Source organism: Zeus faber (genome assembly GCF_960531495.2).
Source record: "Zeus faber genome assembly, chromosome: 7".
In the NCBI taxonomy this organism is placed as follows: Eukaryota; Metazoa; Chordata; class Actinopteri; order Zeiformes; family Zeidae; genus Zeus; species Zeus faber.
The window spans coordinates 2,753,259-2,773,488 of record NC_137203.1 but is presented as its reverse complement, the minus strand read 5'-3'; the positions used below and the strand labels follow the sequence as shown (position 1 = coordinate 2,773,488).

At 45.1% G+C, this 20,230-nt stretch overlaps 2 protein-coding genes across 2 annotated transcripts; one reads left to right on the top strand and one right to left on the bottom strand.

Annotated features, from left to right (window-relative positions):
* Positions 1-7,476: 7,476 nt before the first annotated feature.
* Positions 7,477-17,252, top strand: paqr3a (progestin and adipoQ receptor family member IIIa). The gene is made up of 7 exons (XM_080003491.1): positions 7,477-7,618; positions 8,441-8,672; positions 9,636-9,798; positions 10,144-10,299; positions 14,263-14,460; positions 14,697-14,787; positions 15,118-17,252. Exons 1-7 carry the CDS (start codon positions 7,558-7,560, stop codon positions 15,258-15,260), a joined length of 1,044 nt encoding a protein of 347 aa, XP_079859617.1. The 5' UTR covers positions 7,477-7,557; the 3' UTR covers positions 15,261-17,252.
* A 1,080-nt stretch (positions 17,253-18,332) lies between these two features.
* LOC307232655 (putative BMP-2-inducible kinase-like protein) lies at positions 18,333-20,157 on the bottom strand (the record flags this gene model as incomplete). Its single annotated transcript, XM_080003756.1, has 2 exons — positions 18,333-19,847; positions 20,118-20,157. 2 exons carry the CDS (start codon positions 20,155-20,157, stop codon positions 18,403-18,405), a joined length of 1,485 nt encoding a protein of 494 aa, XP_079859882.1. The 3' UTR covers positions 18,333-18,402.
* Between the last annotated feature and the right edge of the window lie 73 nt (positions 20,158-20,230).

Here is a 20,230-nt window from a genome sequence, read left to right as displayed (position 1 = left end):
TATAGTTATTCTTCTACTTGTATTATATTGTTATTGAATATTTAGTATTTAGTATTAAGAGGTGAGGTGAAGGACTTTTCTTGTGCCAAAATATTACTGAGTGTTGAATAATATTGCTGCACAGGACATTAGTATGTGAATATTGTCAACATTTTTGGTACGTACACAACCATAGTATCAAATGTGATATATATCAAAAGTACCAGCATGAATGTTGAGCATATCCCACAATGCACTAGGGTCATCACCGACCCTCAAAGTGCTGAAAGGAAGTGGAGCGACCAAGCCATGGTTCTTTATACTCACATGCTATAGTACACACATGTCATAGGTACGGTATACATTATACAGTACATTACCCTTGTATACTGTATAATGTATACTAGGGTTAGTATAAATTATACAGTATATTTCCCTAGTATACTGTACACTGTATACTAGGGTTAGTATACATTATGCAGTACATAACCCTAGTATACCGTATAATGTATACTAGGGTTAGTATACATAATACAGTACATAACCCTTGTATACCGTATAATGTATACTAGGGTTAGTATACATTATACAGTACATAACCCTAGTATACCGTATAATGTATACTAGGGTTAGTGTACATTATACAGTACATAACCCTAGTATACTGTAGTGTGTAGAATGCTTATTTACACACCTGTACAGTGATTTCTGCAGGATGCAGTTTTTCTGCTTCTAATAGAAGTGAAGTGGCCGTGGGAGCCGTGTTTCTTCTGTGTGTTAAGTTGTAAACGATTCCTTTCCCGTGTGTGTGACCTTGACGGTGTCCTGACGAACCTGACGCTCCCCCTCACAGCTGCTCTGATTGGTCGGCTCCGTTGGCCTTTCAACCACAGAGCTCCCGCTTCCCTCCCCTGACGTGTCGTCTCAGGTGAAGGTGTAAGCGTTCATAAAGTACCGGTCCAAATCACAAAAATAATAAATATTTTTATTTTTTTGGGGGGGAGGGACATTTTCCCTAAATCTTCTTTGGAAAAGTCAAGAAAACCAATCTCCATCCCATGTAACCCTCCGAAAAGAGGATAACTGCGAAAGCACAATATGCAGCATGTCCACCCCACAATCGGTTTTATAATAAAAGGCTTATTCCTGCATTGTCCTCACAAAAGAAGGAGACGATAAGTATTTGGAGCGCGTACTCTTCATGTCAAAAAGCTTAATGTGTTTGTGGCCGTAGCACAGGGGGGACTTGTGATCTCTGATCCATCAAGGATTAGCAGGAAGTTTGCAGAAGTCCGAGCGGCGCGCTCCGCTGACTCCGCCCTCTCCTAATCCCTCCAGCGGTCGTGGAAATTGTTTTCGCTTTTCCTCCCAATCCGCAGAGGAATTACAAGACGGAAAAGCCTGATGTCTCCTCTAAACCAAAAAGTCAAACGGAGAACAGGGATTAGGATCTAATGCCTTTCAATATTGTTATTGGGATGAAACTTTCCAAAAAGCAGAGGGACTCAGAGACAAGGCCATTTTGTACTCAGTGTGTATTTCTATGTATTGCTTGTATGTACAGAAAGGCTTTGAGCGTAAAACGGGTTAAAAGGGGCATTAGAATATTATCTTAATCTTTAATCTGTAATCTATATATAAAATGAAGGGTTATTAAATGGGTTTTGTATTTCACGGAGCACTTTTGTACCTTGACAAAATTGATGTCATTTAGATATCTATCTACACTTCGGCAAGTGCTGCATGTCAACATTCAATACTTTTTTGGTACCTACAAAATTGCATCCATAGTCTATAAATATTAAACCAAGGTTTGAGGCCTTACGAGACATCTCTTCAGTGCCAGGGCCGTGACCATGTGTCCTTGCGGTTTCCTTGCTGTAAAAAAGAAAAATTTCTTCAAAAGATTGTGAAGATGAGTTGATATTTGAAAGTACTATTTGATTTTCAACTCAGTATTTACAAGTGGTATTGAAAAAAGTAAAGGCGCTCTATCAAATATATTCTTTTAGAATTTTTTACTATGTAAGAAACAGTCATTTGGTAAAAAATGTCATCTTTTTTTTTGCTCAGATACCAAAAGTTAAAGACGCTTAATGAAACTTTTTATGGAGGTGTTCCGCACGGCTCTATCCTGGGCCCCTTTAAGATTTCATTCTGAACCTCCACTTTCAAACCATTTTAAGCACAAATCTGGCGAAATATTCAGGAAAAAACCCGGTCAACAGTCGTGATTAAAGTCAGATATTTTGACAAGCTTCAGCGAGCGGTTGTAACTGGGGTTTTAACAAGTTACTTCTCTTCAGGAACAGAGTGCGAAAGCTCTGCCCCGGCGCTGCTGCCATGCGGCGCTCGCTTTGTCTGCGGGGAAGGGAGGAGAGCTGTCCATGGTGCTTTGTGTCAAGACCCAAAGCACAGGGAAGCCTCCATTCAAGAGAGAAGGGGGGAGAGAGAGAGGGGGGGGGGGGAGGGAGGGAGAGGGTGAGGGTGGAGGGGTGGGGATGGGGCCACATCACACGACTGCCAAGCCGCATTCCGAGTGTCAGCGTTCCAAAATAGCGGCGAGCTCGGACCAGACTGCAGACACCGAGCAAACCCCGGCGCTCAAACATGGAGACGCCTCCTCCCCGTCTCCCTCCCCCGTCTCCCTCCCCCGTCTCCCCCGTCGCCCTCATCACAGCAGTGGGGAGAGCGATCGTAGGGGACAAGCGTCCGATTAGAGGGAGCTGCCGCCCGGCGCCCTGACCGCCTTCCCCTCGCAAACACTTTGCCCTCGAAAAAATGTTGACAAGCTCCCTCTGTGCTGCTGCCGGACGGAGGACGCCGTCTTGTGTGCAGCAGATGTCTCGTGGCGCCGGCGATAAATAAAGCCGATGAGACCGGCCATGTTGGCCTGGCGCAGGGCCTCGCCGAGGGCCCGAACGGGGCCGGGGCCGGGGCCGCCGCGTCGCACCGCCTGACATCCGGCAGGGGCCCGATTCGGGATTTTGTGCAAATCTAGGATACGCTGTGGAAAACATGTCAGAGTGACGCTGTTACATTTGATAAAACACATCAGTCCATAAAACTAGGTTGTACGGACTGGACGGTGCAGAATTCCAATCGTGTATATTTTTGTAAGTACAATCACTTTGGCTGGGTGATGCCGGCAAAGATAGCTGCAGTATATTCACACAATCGTGCGTCTTAGATCAATAACTGACAAACCAAACCTCATTTAAAAAAAAGAAGCCATCTTTATTTTGAAACGTGGCAACGCGGGAAATGGTTTGTCAGTTACTGATCCTGGAAGTTCAAATGTGTGAACCATAACTATCTTCACCGAACTAGAGGAGTGTGTGGCATCGCACGTCCAAAGTCACGGTAATGACGGTAATGATGTAACATCGTAATATTTCAATATCACAATAATAATTCCTAGTGATCGTGCTGTAAAACGCGGTAAAACCTTTCAAATGGAACGTACGTGTGAAAGGGAACGCACGGAGCGGAACGTCACGGCCGACGACCCTGAGGATCCCAGAGGACGCCGGGGGGCCCGGAGGCCCGCCCGGTCCGACCGGGCCCCTCGTTGTGCCGCGGCGGGGGCCTCGACTCCGCACGTCAGACACGGCCCATCCCATGTTACTGCTGGAAACGGGGACCCGGCGTGGTCGCATCCTGGCCCCCAGACGCTCCTAAACAACTGAAACGGGCGTCACAGACGTGTGTCTTGATTTGAGACGGATGCATATCACCTGGTCATATTTCATCTTGTTGTTGTTGTCGTTGTTTCATTTGAGGGAACATTCGGAGAAGCAGAACTCGGCTCCCGTATTCCGTTTCGCAGTCTTAAGTGCACAATTACAGCCTCGCACATGTCGGCGCGTTGGGTGTGACACCAAAATAGATGAAATAAATCAAGGACAAAGGCCCAAAAAAACCACTTTGTGACAGATTGTCACAGTGAATCAGGGAAGTGTCGGGGGAGGTGTCAGGCTCTGTCCTCGCTCCGTCAGCGCCAACAGGACTCTCTTGATAGGTCGCTCCCTCCGCTCCCGCTGCACTGATCTGGGGAGGCAGATGGAGAGAGTCCACCCGGCAAACGCTTAGTACCACACTACTACGCTACTACACCAGTACACTACTACACTACTACACCAGTACACTACTACACTAATACAAAGCCACACTAATACACTAGTACACTACTATGCTACTACACCAGTACACTACTACACTACTACACTAATACACAACCACACTAACACACTCATACACTACTAGACTAGTACTCTACTACACTAGTACACTACTACAATGATACACTAATACACAACCACACTACTACACCACTACACTACTAAACTACTACACTACTACACTAGTACACAACCACACAGCCACACTACTACACCAGTACACTACTACACTACTACACTAGTATAATATTACACTACTACACAATCACCCTACTACACTTGTACACTACTACGCTAGTACACAACCCCGCTACTACACCACTACACTAGTACACTAATACACTACTACACTAATACACGACTACACTAGTACACAACCACACTACTACACAACTACACCAGTACACAACCACACTACTACACTTCTAAATTACTACACTACTACACAACTACACTACTAGACTTCTAATTAACTACAGTACTACACTACTACACTACTACACTACTAAACTACAAACTAAATACACTACTACACCACAAAATAACTACACTACTCATACACTACTATACAACTAAACAACTACACTACAACACTACTAAATAACTACACTCATACACTACTATACGACTAAATAATTAAACTACTACACTACTAAATAACTACACTACTACACTACTAAATATCTACACTAATACACTGCTTAATAACTACACTAATACACTACAACACAATTACACTACTACACTACTAAATAACTACACTAATACACTTCTATACTACTAAATAACTACACTACTACACTACTTAATAACTACACTACACTACTACACAACTACACTACTAAATAACTACACTTATACTCATCTATACTATGAAATAACTACACTACTGCACTACTAAATAAATACACTACTAAACAACTATAGTACTAAATAACTACACTACTTAATAACTACACTAATAAACTACTACACTAATAAATAACCACACAAATACACTACTATACTACTAAATAACTACACATATACACTACTATACAACTAAATAAATGCACTACTACACTACTAAATAACCACACAAATACACTATTATACTACTAAATAATTACACTACTACACTAATAAATAACTACAGTACGCTACTAAATAACTACACTACACTACACTACTACACAACTGCACTACTAAATAAGTACACTACTAAACCACTAAATAAGTACACTACTACACTACAAAATAACTACACTACAGTACTACACAATTACACTACTAAATAAGTACACTACTAAACCACAAAATAACTACACTACTACACTACAAAATAACTACACTACACTACTACACAATTACAATACTAAATAAGTACACTACTAAACCACTAAATAACTATACTACTACACTACAAAATAACTACACTACTCCACTAATACACAGCTACACTACAAACTACCAAATAACTACACTACTACACTAATACACAGCTACACTACTACACTACTAAATAACTACACTACAAACTACAAAATAACTACACTACTACACAACTACATAACTAAATAACTACACTACTAAGCTTCTACCACCCAAATATTCAGGACAATGTGTTTCCTGAGCATTTCTCATTTTAGGATATTAGGGTGAACCAAGGTCAGAGAAGAGAAAACAGTGAAACAGAAATATTGTCCAGACGACACAATGTCGAAAAGACGTAAAACACAGAACAAAGAGGTTCAAGGTGAAGTAAAGTCATTTTCAAAACAATGTGAATGTGTTCATGAAGTGTGTGTGTGTGTGTGTGTGTGTGTGTGTGTGTGTGTGTGTGTGTGTGTGTGTGTGTGTGTGTGTGTGTGTGTGTGTGTGTGTGTGTGTGTGTGTGTGTGTGTGCGTGTGTGTGTGTGTGTGTGTTTGAAATATAGAATTATATATATTTAATACAAAATGACCTTCCTGGCTGCCATAGCTTTCTGAAGAAATATACCTTCATTGATAACTATAAAAAATATATTAGAAAATATTTTGCAATGCATGCCGATATTGTTCCATTCAAGAAAATATTACAAAACATTTATATATTATTTATAATTATTATTATTATTTATAATATATATATATATTATATAATATTCTTATATTATTTGGATACAAATATAGCTCTGTTTATTTAGGGAAAATGTATGGAAAACATATGAAATATAAGGTGATTTTTTTAACATACTGTCAAAATCTGCAATATATTGCAAATATATTTTTATTATATTTCTCAACAAATTATACACGTCTGTGTAATCTCCTGATATGGGATACATGTAATTAAATTTTGAGAATATAACAGGGTAACAGGGTTAAAAACAAATAATCAAAGTACATTGGTGTTGGTTAAGGACTGTCCTCCCAGGCTGCTGCTGCACTGGGTTGTATTTGGAGGATTAAAGCTGTTAATAACACAAGACGCAGGAAGCGAGGGTGACGGCCCTCCTCCAACGGCCCTCACACCTGAAGTCCCCGCCCGGGGCCCAGGGCCAGGGACCGGTCCTGACAAGGATCCGAGTGGACAGCCAGTGACAGGGAGATGTTCCACTGGAGATGGTCAATACAGGGTTCGGGGACCGGCAGCAGGCCGTGACAACGCCTCAGGTGGTTCCTGCATAAAGGGTGTGTGCTTATCACTTAGTGTCCAAGTCAAAGTTGTGTCAATGAGAAGGGATGTGTGTGTGTGTGTGTGTGTGTGTGTGTGTGTGTGTGTGTGTGTGTGTGTGTGTGTGTGTGTGTGTGTGTGTGTGTGTGTGTGTGTGTGTGTGTGTGTGTGTGTGCGGCTTGGCTGTTTGAACATCTCTTAAAATTACTCTTCTCATAGATTCCCTACAAAATAATTCCCTACAGTAGTAGAAGTAGTAGAAGTTTAGTAGAGGTGTTGTTAAAGCCAAATAATAATAATAACAACAACAACAACAACAACAATAATAATAATAATAATAATAATTATTATTATTATTATTATTATTATTATGTATTATTATGTATTATTATTATTATTATTATTATTATTATTATTATAATTATTATTATTATGTTATAATAATTATTATATTTGTTATTATTGTTATTATTATGAAGATTATTATGACGATTTGTATTGTTTGTACTATTATTATTATTGTTCATATTATTATTTTGTTTTTATTGTTTTTATTAGTAATATCATCATCACACTAACGCCGTCGTTGTGGATCTTCACCGCGGTATCTTTTCACTCAGGCACTTTCGGGGGCAGCCGCGGGCCCAGCAGTGGGACCCCCGCTGGTGACGTCAGTGCTGACCTGGAGGACGGCAGCCATGAGCGTCGTCACGGACCCTGTTGTTTCGTGTGAATTAACGGCGCGTTCTTCTCGGTCAAGTGATGTTCAGTAAGTTCCACAAGACCCCGAATGGCTCCCACCGCACCTACAGCAAACTGAAAGGTGAGCGGCTCGAACCCCGGCTCTAATCAGGCAGGGAGCCCCGGCTAACAGCTAGCCCCGGCTAACAGCTAGCCCCGAGCCCCTGAGCCTGATTAACAGCGGCTCACTGCTTCGTTTCTCCTGCTCTAAAAATGATGTATTACTCCTCGACCCTCCAATAAGTACAGTTATTCAATTTAAATCACGTTTATAATATTGTGTATTATATTTTACGTCTTTTATGTCTAGTGCATTATGTATATTGTGTGTTTATGTTTATTTTGGATATAATGTTTCTTATTGTCTATCCATACATGTGTGTTCGTGTGTGTATATATATATTTACACTCCCACGGGCATTTCAAAGTGCTTTAGATAAAGCATAAAAAAAACAACATTGAAAAAACAATAATAAATCACAGCGATAACAGGTTAAAGTGCAATTTAAAACAGGCCAACACACAGGGAGACCCGAAGCCGCATACACTTGGTTGTTGGGGCTCAGACCTTGTGCTAAAACTAGAAACTCGACTCACAAAAAAAACTGGAACAAGATTAAAGGTTGAAGTGCAAGCGCATTTAAAAGTATTTGGCGTCGGGGCGAGTTTGTTCAGACAATTTACAGCATGTAGCGATGATGTGTCTGTCATTTTAAATGTGAAATTCAGGATTGAAGAGTCCAGTTGAGGTTTTGTCTCATTCAATTACATGGAAACACAAAGTACGACACTGCACCGACTCGCTCGCTTTTTGAAATGAAACTCCCTAAAAAAACACAGAATGAAAGTTAAATTGACATCACAGAGTCGTGTTGTACGTCCTCTGACCTGCCCTCGTTTCCAGCTTCTGGTCAGACCAAGGCCAAGTGTGAGGGCGCGGCCATGACCCAGAAGCTGCTGAAGAGCGCCCAGACGTCGCACTACATCGAGCTGGGCAGCTACCAGTACTGGCCCGTGCTGGTGCCGCGGGGGATCCGGCTCTACACCTACGAGCAGATCCCAGGCTTCCTGCGGGAAAACCCCTACATCACGGACGGATACAGGGCCTACCTGCCCTCCAGACTCTGCATCAAGAGGTCAGCGGCACTTTGTTAACGTTCTTAAGTTGTGTTTTCATGGTTTAAATGTGCTTGAAATTTGAAGGTGGGGGGGGGGGGCAGCTGCTGTTATGGAGAACGCTGCAACTATCAGATGTTACAGTTTGAGTGAATAAAGGCACTGAAAAATTACTTTACGGTTCGTGAAGATGAAGAACTGGATAAAAAAGAAATGCTCTGAGGAAGTTCTATTCTGTTTTCTTTCATTTCTGAATCAATTTGAAAATTGTAATGTTTGGAAAATATGCAACCATTGTTTTAGTTTTAAATGAAATACCATCAGTCACAAATTAAGTTTAAGTATATAATTTCTGTATTTAACTTCTGTGGAATATTTCTGTAACAGACGTCAGATGGTAAACTGAAAAGCCTGTGGCAATTATGAAATGACAATGTATTGATACAAAATCTTGCATTGAGCCATTTCATCAACATGTGATTGAATTTAATCATGGCCGTTTGTATCAAAATCTAATTTAATTTTGAGATTCCAGGCCGAGTGCCTTAACCTGATGAATTTACAGACATGGCACGAAAGGCACCTCCAGTATTAAGTCGTTTTCCAGTATCACTTTTTACATATTTTTATTCTGTTATTGTGCCGAAAGCGATGACTATAAGTGAAGTGTCGGGTGTCTCTCCTCTTCTTCTTGTTCTCACTATATGTGCTACTCCACTCCAACTCTTTTATTAGATTTACATTTTTCTCTCCATCTAACTTCTTATCCCTTTCTTGACTTGCACTGTATTTTATTTTATTTAAAAAAAAAATATTCAAGATTTTTGTCAGTAACATGCATACAGGTATGCAGTGAAATGCAAAGTGGCAGTGCCTACAGATATTGTGCACATTTTTTAGCAGCAAAAACAATAAAATGCTGCTGTGACACTTGAATTATGGGTTTAATAAAGTGTTCTTAAGTCAACTTATCTCGTCGTCAGTCTCTTCATTCTGTCCAATGAGACGGTGAACATCTGGAGCCACCTGCTGGGCTTCCTGCTCTTCTTCTTTCTGGGGGTGTACAACATGGCCGCCGTGCTGCCGGCCACCGGAGCCTCCAGGGAAGACTACGTCATCTACTCCATCGCCCTGTTCTGCTTCCAGGTACAGTGGAGCTGATATCTAACAATGCAGGGAGGGTGGAGCAGGATGATGCAGATACACAAGTTTAAAAAAAAAACTAAAAAAAAACATCTGTGGTGGTTTATCAAGGATTTGGAGAAGTTGCTGGTAGCAAATTGACTACGTGCACTAGATATCAGACTTGAACCCAGATATCAGTACAGCATCAGATGATCTTCAGTAAAGTTGCTATGATTTTTCTCGCTTGTACATAACTCGTCTTCAATGATTTATGGAGCCTGCAAGGTTACACTGTTTCCCACTCTCCTGAATTTCCATCCAGGGATTAATAAATGAATTAAAAAATCGTATCTCTCCCCCCTCTAGCTGTGCATGCTGTGCTCGGTGGGTTTCCACCTGTTCTGCTGCCACCGCTCGGAGAAAACCAGCCAGCGCTGGATGGCGCTGGACTACGCCGGAGTCTCCATCGGCATTCTGGGATGCTACGTCCCCGGGGTCTTCTACGCCTTCTACTGCCACAACGTAAGCTGAGTTACATTCCCCTGGAAGGGGTGACTCTGTGACCGCGGCTAGTTTGTTATCTGTAGCACAGGGTGTGCGAGGTGTAGTGAGTGTGCGGGGCCGTGGCTTCAACGAGACGAGATTTTTATGAATCCGTGGATTTCAGAGAGAGAAGAAATGCATTGTGGGTCTAGTACGTCTGGAAGAGCAGGCGTCGCTCGCTCGAAAAGGTCACATCACGAAACTTTGTGTGTGTGTGTGTGTGTGTGTGTGTGTGTGTGTGTGTGTGTGTGTGTGTGTGTGTGTGTGTGTGTGTGTGTGTGTGTGTGTGTGTGTGTGTGTGTGTGTGACATTCTAGTAAGATGTCTGTCGTCACATATGCCGCTCGTGGCCCTGCTCTCCGCCGACCTGCCCTGTCCCGCTGGCTCTGATGCCTCCATGCTGCACCGGTTCAGAGGAAACGGTGCTAGGTTTAATCAGTTGCTGGATTTACATTTTCTTTTTCAAAATTCCGCTTCGGCCTAAATTTGGCCGTTCAGAGCAGATGAAGCAGGAAGACATTTAACCTGCTGTGAATCATCAACCGCCCAATTTTCCTCTTCTCCGCTCACTTCTACGTGCCTACGAGTTTCAATTTAAAAGTCAATGAATTCCTCCGCAGCTGAAAGAGGTGGGATTTGTTTTCCACACTGTGCATAACGCCATGTTTTGTAATAGCCCTTTACAGAACGCTATGGTTATGTTTTGTGGGGGCCTTAAAAGTCATTATATAGTCTTCCATCCAAATGTGGACTCTGCAGTGGGACTCAAGGAGCGTTTTGATGTCAAATTCTGTTGAAGCCCTTTAAAATGTGTCAACATATTTTACATTACTGGCGGTTTTCCTGATGATAGATCACATTTTTAGATTTTTGGAAACTTCAAACTACATGTTGAGAAGCCTTCCTTGAAATGATCGCTTTGTCAAAGTTACTTAATTTTGCTGTGTTTTGTATTTGTTAATTCCATGGTAAAGTAACAGGTAAAGGGCTTCAGCCTTTTCAGGTGGAGCTGGCCGGGTCGGGTCCGATCCACCTCGTGTCGTCGTGCTGAAAACAAGCTCTGAGACATAAACCTACCTACCCACCTCACAGCATGTTGTCGCTTCTCAAAACGAGATCCGGTTCCACGTCAGGAACGTTCTTCATGATTCTGAGTTAAGCAAGGAGTTCATCAATTTCAGCGATTGTGTCCTGTGTCGGCAAGGACCAGGCAGTGAGCGCTGGGTACTCGCGCTGGGTCTTTAGGCCCTGGTACTGCTGCGTCTCCAGATCCACGTGGGCCAGAATGTCAAGTGAACATGTGACACCACGGCCTTCGAAATACACTAATTGAATAAATGTGAGAGTTTTTGTTTTTTTTTTCCCTTCCTTCTCCGGCTGAAAACATTTTTCCTGGTGAGCACTCTCTGTTGGGTGGAAGGATCTGGAACACAGCCTGGGATGACACAAGCAGCGCTCGTCCTTTCTACCGCCCACCCACTTTCACATCCCTCTCCTCCCTCGGAGTGTTTGGCTTCGCCGCAGCCTCGTCGTTCCCCCACATATTGGACTCGCCGGGTTATTGTGCCCGAGAACGCGGCTTAAATCTGCTTCAGCTCAAACCAGATGGCTGCCTTCACACGGCTCCCAGTTCCCCGCCATATGACGCTCCCCAGTCTGGGAGTCCGTCAGCCCCCTTTCCCCAACCAACCACCCCCCTACCCCCCGCTCGGTGCCAAAAATGGGCCTCAGCATGTGGGTAGAGCCAAGTCCCCAAAGAAAAAGGTGTGTGTGTGTGTGTGTGTGTGTGTGTGTGTGTGTGTGTGTGTGTGTGTGTGTGTGCGTGTGCGTGTGCGCGTGCGTGCGTGCGCGCGCTAAAACCACTGACAGGTGAATAACATTGATCTTTTCGTTCCAATGGCACCTGTCAAGGGGTGAGGTATATTCTGCAGCAAGTGAAGAGTGAGTTGTTGAAGTATAAAAATGGGCGTGGTAAGGATCTGAGCCACTTTGACAAGGAGCACATTGTGATGCTGGACGACTGGGTCAGAGCATCTCCACAAGCACAGGTCTTGTGGCTGTTCCCGTTGTGCAGTGGTTACTACCTACAGCGGTCACAGTGTCCATGCTGACCCGTTCTCTGCTGATACAAGAAATCCTCGCTGTCTGATCTGTTTGTGTGTGTTCTTTACAATCACATCAAGTCTGAAGTCGCCGCAGCAAAGTGACATACTGTATGAGATGTACGGTGAGGGAGGGTCAGCGCAAAACATTGGTGATGTTGTTTGGTATCATGCTGCATCGATACAGACGTCTTGTGGATATATCCATGACAATACGACATACTTTGTCACACACACACATACCCCTGGCCAATTCATATCACCATCTGCAGAAAATACTCAAAATGAAATGGAAAATCAAAAATGCAAATATTTATCACTTTTATATATACACTTTTAATCTATATGACTTTTAACATATTTTGAATACTGAAGATGTAAAGATGTAAACTTTCATTTAGTGAAACCTTGAACTCAATGCGATTGGCAAACATGTTAAAATGCTTCTACAAAGCCGTCCGCCGAGCGGAAGATGGATGTGCCTCACCATATGTATGTCGTGGCATGGTAGCAGATGCCAATGTTGTAATAATTCATTAATGGTGTCATCATGCAATTTTTTCATCGGCACAATTTAAAACGTTAGAAATAAAACTGTTCTTATGTGCTGCACGTTCTATGTTCTCGCCATTGGTTAGACAGTACCAATGCAGTACATTTTGAGGGTTTCTAGACAATATTTGTCATTGTTTTGGATTAATTGGTTTCAGTAAACAACATTTGCATAAAGCAAGCATATTTTATTAAACATTTGAAAAATATCCCTTTATGGTACATTTTGAACAGATTAAGAATATGATTAATTTGCGATTAATCACGATTAACTATGGACAATCATGTGATAAGTATTTCAATCGATTGACAGCCCTAATAAATATATAGATAGGCCCTTGTCAACCATCTTATGTGGTCTGGTAGCGCAGTACACCTTATGTTTAGAAGCCTACGCCATGGAAATGGGTTTTCTTATATGTTCATTCACTCTGTCAAATATAGTGAAACAAGTAAGAATATTGGAATTTGGATTAGAATCATTAGGCTTATTATCACTCAATTATAAAATGATTAAAACTCGGCAACCAACAGCTGATGCACGGTTGCCAACTTGGCCACCAGCTCTGAAAGATGGTGCTGGGCCCTTTTATATATGTAAACTGGTAAAAGTCCTTCATCTGCAACTTTTAACTGAACTGGAAACCAAAGTCCCGTCTGATGTCGGTGGAGAACTTCCCTGAAAAGCTGGCCGGTTCGCTGCCGGTTCGCCGCCTCCTGGTGCAAATTTATTCACTGTGAATTTCAGCAGGATTTGTCACATGAGGAAGTGTGACTGGATGGAGGCCTCGCTCGCCACCAAACACCCAGAAGGGACAAAGAACGGACTGTCTGCTCGCTGTTCACATTTGGAACTTTTAACTTGTTAACAGAATGCAACTTGGTTTGGGGGAAACGTTGCGTGACACCGTGGTTCAAACTGAGGAAAAGGTGTCTGTTGATCAGGGTTTATTATCCTGATAATCGCTGGTGGCGCGTTGAAGGAATCTATACTTTGTTTGGAAGTGATTTAATTTTCCACTCAAATGAAATACCACCTCTCAAATAAATTCAATGTGAACACTTTAAATGAAAGAATGAGACGTAAAGTTCCTCCCATTGAACTACAGGCGTCTCGTGATTGTACTGTCCAGCTGTGTTTTTATCTTTGCCATTTTTATGTCAGACATCACGTTGTGGGTTAATTTCAACGACTGTTTTGTTAAATGACTCGTCGTCCTCTCTACATGTACAAGTGCTGGATAGAATACCCCCCACGACCTCTGACCCCTGGCTCTGTGTCCCTGCAGTACTGGCGTCAGGTTTACCTCCTGACGGTGCTCGCCATGATCCTGGCCGTTTTCTTCGCCCAGATCCACCCGCACTACCTCAGCAAGCAGTGGAGGAAGCTGCGCTCCCTCATCTTCTGCTCGGTGGCCGGCTACGGCCTGGTTCCCACGCTGCACTGGGTGTGGCTCAGCGGGGGCTTCGCCGCCCCCCTCACACAGGTACACGGCAAGTCGTTGGATTCCACCATCATGTTTAAATGTGAATTTTAAGCAAGTGTTGTTGCGACTTATAAATAAAACGTATATTGGCTGTTTCCAATATCTTCATGGGGTCCTAAAAAAAGTCTTTAATTTGAGTTTATGATTTGATTCATTTCAAACATTCTATGATTGGACGTTATGTCATCGTGGAGCTTTGATTCGGCAGTACTGATGTTGTGGTGGATCTCCCTCAGGCTTTCCTTCCCAGGGTGCTGGGGATGTACTTCCTGGCAGCGCTGGCTTTCCTCTTCTACGTCTCCAAAGTCCCGGAGCGATACTTCCCCGGTGAACACTCTTTTTAAACCTCCTCATTATTTGAAAGGGTGCGATGCGACTGTTCCCACAGCGTACTCGTACTCTCAAATATACTTTATGACGTGGAGCTAATGAATCATTGATGAGCAGTTTGATGGATCCAGTCTGAGGGTTTTTTTGGCATACTTTCTATATACAAAAGTATATGTACAATCTAAAATATATAATTTTATATATAAAATGTGACTGTATGAGAAATAATTTGAAAGTCTCAAACAGAATACAGCCGAGTACAGTAACCAAGTACTTGCACGTCACAGTTGAAACACATCGTCACTGTCAGGACGTCCTGTTGTGCAGGTCAGCTGAACTACGTGGGCTCCAGCCACCAGCTGTGGCACGTCCTGCTGGTCCTCATGTTCTACTGGTGGCACCAGTCAGCCAGCTTCCTCATGACCTACCGACACAGCCAGCCCTGCCCCGACCCCGCCCAGCACGCCTAGGGACGCTCCCGCAGCAGCTGACGGAGTTCCAGAGAGCCTAGTGACGACGCCACGGCCCGTCCCGTCCAGACTACATCCAGGATGACGATCGACAGCGCCCCGCAGCCGCCCCCGGGTTGCGCCCGGTGCCCCAAACTCCGACTGCGGGACGGAGGGAGGTGCCGCTCTGTGGCTCCGGCAGCTGACAAGAGTTTCACAGACGGCCAGCAGGTGGAGTCTGGGAACCTCCTCCTGTTGCAAGTAGGGATGCTCCCATACAGTAGCTGCCGATTAAGTCACTGGTTTGTTTACACTAAATCAGATCCCAAAACTAAAACTCTGTGTAAGGAAAGCGAAACAAGTTCGTCCTGACGTCCAAAACCATTTAAATTGTAGGTGGGGCTGTCAGTAAACATCCACAGCACCAGTCCTGCTGCTCGCAACAACGTTTAGTAATAAAAAGGTTTATATTCAGTCGATAGTTACACGGTATTTAATATGTAACATACAAGGACACTGTATGAATTAAGTACTGTGTCATATATAATTCTGGGGTTTGAGCGACAAATAAATGTAATTCCTACAACTACTGATGACCAGTTTATTACAAAATAGTATTTTCATCCATTTTTCCTGTATATTACTTAAATTAAATGAAATTGCTGTGATAACAGGGTGTAAGGTTAGCTAAGTTATTCCCTTCAAAGTTCAATGTTATTATCAGTGTTGTATTTATATAGTTGTTTTTCAAAGTGCCTCTTCATCACATGTAGCTCCTGATCAATTGACTTGGACGTTCATTTTATTTCATCCTTAAGCGTCGACGTTTGTACTTTAAATGAAACTTTTTGTAATAAATATTTTCAGCCTCACGGCTTCCTCCAGATATGAACTGTCCCAAAATGGATTCCAATTATCAGGTTGAAAAATGTGACGCTAAAACTTTATAAATGTTCAGGAAGTGTTTTGCGATGTATTTCAAAAATTATTATAATAACTGCGACTTCAAAGCAGCGCCACAGCGCGTGTTCCTGTTTATCTGAATGAAATAAGATTCGATCGGGATCTGCAAAAAAACGTAAACTTTACCAAATGTCCTTCTGGAATTGAATGTATTTAGGGTGACGTTACTCAAACTCCAGTTTCAAGCCAAAATGACTCGTTGTAAATAGTGGGAAGAGCCTGGAACCTCCCTCCCTGTTTGGTCCCTTTTTTAAAAACCTCCATCTCCAACCTCAAAGAGCAGGGAGATGATTCACCTGATTTAACTTCTCCTTCACTCCGAGGTTCAGGGTCCTGACCCGAGGAGGGAAGTACCCGCGGCTCCTCATCTGTTCAACAGAAAAAAATCCCCAAATATAGTCAAGTGGATTCTGAAGCATCGTTTAAGGAGTGTTGGAGAAAAACTTAAGGATTCTTTAAAAATAAATGTAAATGTTCAGAGGACACTTTGCAGGCACTGATCCATTTATCAAAGTGGGCGTCAAGGCCAGCGTTTAATCTACTTTTAGTTTTCTATTTATTAAGTCGTCGCGGGGACCACATCGCGTTACCATGGAGACACTGATCCTGCGCCAAAGAGGTGCAAGGCGGCCATTTTGAACCCCCTCTTGACAGTGTTTTTAAAAAAAGAAAATCGACATTTTATTGTATTTAATAATAAAAACAAACCAACTGGAGAGAAAATCCAGGGCTGCGCTAAACATGGGGCAAAATGGCCGACTGGCTAATGTTTGGAGCTGGTTACGGTTGCCCCGGGCAACGCAATGTCAAACCATCTGTTCCCACTTTTCAAGATGGAAACACGTCTTCCCTCAGTCAAACTGAATCTGTTTGCAGAGACGTGCTGCTCCCAGAATGCATTGCATGGACAACAAAACAGGAAGCCGCCGAACGACGAGCCATCTGTCAGTAGCGTTTAAGAGTTTCATACTATTTTTGTACTTGTTTTTTTTTTTTTTGCTGCTCAAGCGAATAAACTACTGAGCTTTTATGAATAAAATCAATCATACAACAGCAAAAACAACCGTAAATTATTTGGGCGTGAGCCGCTGAAACAAGCTCGGCCGGAGAGATCCCCTCGCTTTTTGATTTCCTTTTATTGCGTAACGACGGCAGAATGGCGTGATAAATACAAAAGATTTACCGTCAGAAAACCCGATGTATAAAATGATCCCGTCGGCAAACGGCGACGGGATCAACCGTGTTTCAGTCCATGGATGCAGCGCTTCAAGGCCACGGACACATGAGGTGGAGGAATGAAACAAAAAGCTCCGTTTGACGACACCTGCAGGTGCTCCGGCGTTTGCGTCCGACGGTTTCCCTTTTTAGCGAAACATATTTACACTCTGGAGCTGAAGCCACGATTCAATTGGTCCTAGAAAAGGGAGCGCGCTGCTCGCCGTGACGTGGGGTGGCCGTCCACGTGCCTGCAGCGCACCGCGGGTCGTTATTAAAGTTGCTTCCGGATTATTTCTACTGCAACGGAGTCAAGTTGTAACCTGTTAAAACTTGACGCAGTCCTATTAGTTCTGTCACACCGGGTTACTGATGAAAAATAATAAACAAATACAGTTATCAACCTAAATAAACAAAAATAAGTCCCAAACAACAGATTCACCTTTTGAAGTAAGTTAAACTCAAAGAAACCCCTTCCAAAACTTGACCCGCGTCAGGACTACAGTAAAAAGGATGCATAGGTCGGGTCCGGCACAGTTAACGTTGAGTGGTTAAGGACAGTTTGAGGTACTGTGCTACGAGGCGGAGCCGCACTCTGCTAAGGCGTCATGGTGAGCGACAACATTAATGGCAGATCGGGAAGGCAGGCCGGAAACGACCGGAGCTCGTTGGCGGCGATTTAAAGCGGTGAAACGCTGGGCGTGCGATCGCGGTACGGTGTCACTCCGAGCTCGAACATCTGTACGCGACAAGAGGGTTTGCTTGTGATGCAGCATCAAAGCTTCCTCAGCAAACCGGGAGGACAGGGAGCGGCTGGAAGTGGGCGCTCCGCAGGGTTTCACCTTCCTTACATTCCTTGTGTTCAGAAGCAGCTCCTCCGCTTTCTTTCCACTTTGGTTAAAAACTCGAGTCCCCGTCGGCGAGCGTGACCTCAGAAGTTATTTCCACTGTTGCCAGTTGGACTGGGGAAGAGGGGGTGAGAGAGTCACTGCTTCGAAGGGAAGGGTGCGGCCCCGAACGGGTCCAGCTCCACCTGCTGCGGCGGCTGCTGTGGAGGTCCATCTTGGACCACTTCTGTGAAGGGAACCGCCCCAAAATCATCCGTGACGTCGCCCACCCCCAAGGCTCCGTGGAGAGAGATGGACCAGGGGCGCCCGTTGGCCGATTCCATGTCGCTCTTGCCGTCAGCGAGGCCTTGATACTGGCCGCGCCTGCCGCCGTCCGGGGGCTGGAAGGGTTTGGCTCCGAACGGGTCCAGCGCGGCGTCTTCCACGGGCAGCGACGCCCCTTTCTCCTTCCCCTCGCTCATGGTCACATCAACGCTGATGTTCTCCTTGGAGTCGGAGGCGCTGAGGAACTCGTTGCTACTTTGCGAGTCTCTGCGTCCGGCCTTCTTGTGTCGGCGTACCCGCTCCGGGGTGCGGAACGTGGGCTTGCTGTTCTTCCGGCCTCCGGTGGGTGTGCCGTGGTGCCGCTTTCCATTGCCGCCTCCGGAGCCGGCTTCCTGTTTGGTTTTTCTCTGACGTGAGGAGAGCTTCTGGAGGCTCCGCTGCTTCAGCCTCTGCTGCTGCGGACTGGGCGCCTCCTCAAAGGACGGACGAAAGATGTCCTCCGCACTTCTGGAGGTGGTGGGCGGCGCCGCAGCGGGACCCGGTTCAAAGGGGGAGAAGCCAAAAATGTCGATGCTCTCGGGGGAAATGGGCGGGGTTTGGCCCATGGGAACGTCGCTGCCGCTCTTGCCGGGCTTGGAGAGGTTCCGGCTGAACGGCGCTTTGGTGAAAACGTCGAAGTCGTCCGTGGTCTGCGGCTCCTGGCTGAGTGACTGTCTGAAAGGCGCTTTTGCAAAAATGTCGGCACTTTGCGAGGGCCCGGTTGGCGACGTCCCTCCCAGAAAGGGAATCGCACCGAAGACGTCCACCGTGTCCGCTCTGGGGGCGGCCCCGGCGCCCTGGCCCGGGGAGTCGGGAGGGGTGATGGGCGTGGATCCCGAATCCCCCCGGGGCCGGCCTCCGGCACGGGCCGCCTTGGCGGCCGGCGGCTTCTTGGAGCGTCCTCCGGCCCGGCCGGCGTCGCAGTCAGAGTCGGAGCTGTGCTTGTCGTCCTCTTCCTCGGCCTCTTCCTCAGAGTCCATGAGCAGAGGCCTCTGTCCCAGGTTCTCCGGCTCCGCGTCCTCGTTGAACTCGCCGTGGTCGCTGTTCAGTCCCTCGTCTTCCTCGGGATCTTCCTCTTCGCTGCTTTTCGGGGAAGGGGGGTCGGATTCGAAGTCGCTGTCGGACTCCTCGCCCTGCCGCCGGCCCTGAGCCGCGGCGTTGCTCCTTCTGGGTTTGTGCTCCTTGGCTGCGGGCGGCTGCGCCTCCTCCTTCAGGGGCGGGGCGGCAGCCGGGCCAGCAGGCTCCTGGCTCGGCGGGTCGGTCTGCGAGGCGCTAGGACCTGCCGGGGACAAGCCAGAAACGGAACATGAACACAAGAGCAGGTACGTGGATGTAAAACACATTATCAACATGAACGACGTCATATTCTGTAGGAGATGAAACGTCTTTCAAATCCCCGACGCCGCACGACATTTGGTCTTAACAGCTCAGGGCAGACGCATCAACAGTGACGACGGAGCAGAAATCCCCATTTAGAGATTTAACATCGGAGGTTCCAACAGAAGGTAGGAATCCAGTGTCGGCCGCACGACTCTCGGTACCTTCTGACTCCTCACTGCTCCTCGGGGGCGTTGGGGGAGGAGGGTCATCGCGTCTCAGATCCGCTTTCCCCCGTTTGAGTCTCGACCAGAGCAAAACCCGACAGTTTGGCGGCGGCGGAAG

Bases quoted from the DNA above. Each gene is read 5' to 3' on its own strand.
- paqr3a (XM_080003491.1), top strand. From the start codon at position 7,558: ATGTTCAGTAAGTTCCACAAGACCCCGAATGGCTCCCACCGCACCTAC. The intron at 7,619-8,440 runs GTGAGCGGCTCG...CCTCGTTTCCAG, and splicing joins CACCTACAGCAAACTGAAAG to CTTCTGGTCAGACCAAGGCC. The intron at 9,799-10,143 runs GTACAGTGGAGC...TCCCCCCTCTAG, and splicing joins TCGCCCTGTTCTGCTTCCAG to CTGTGCATGCTGTGCTCGGT.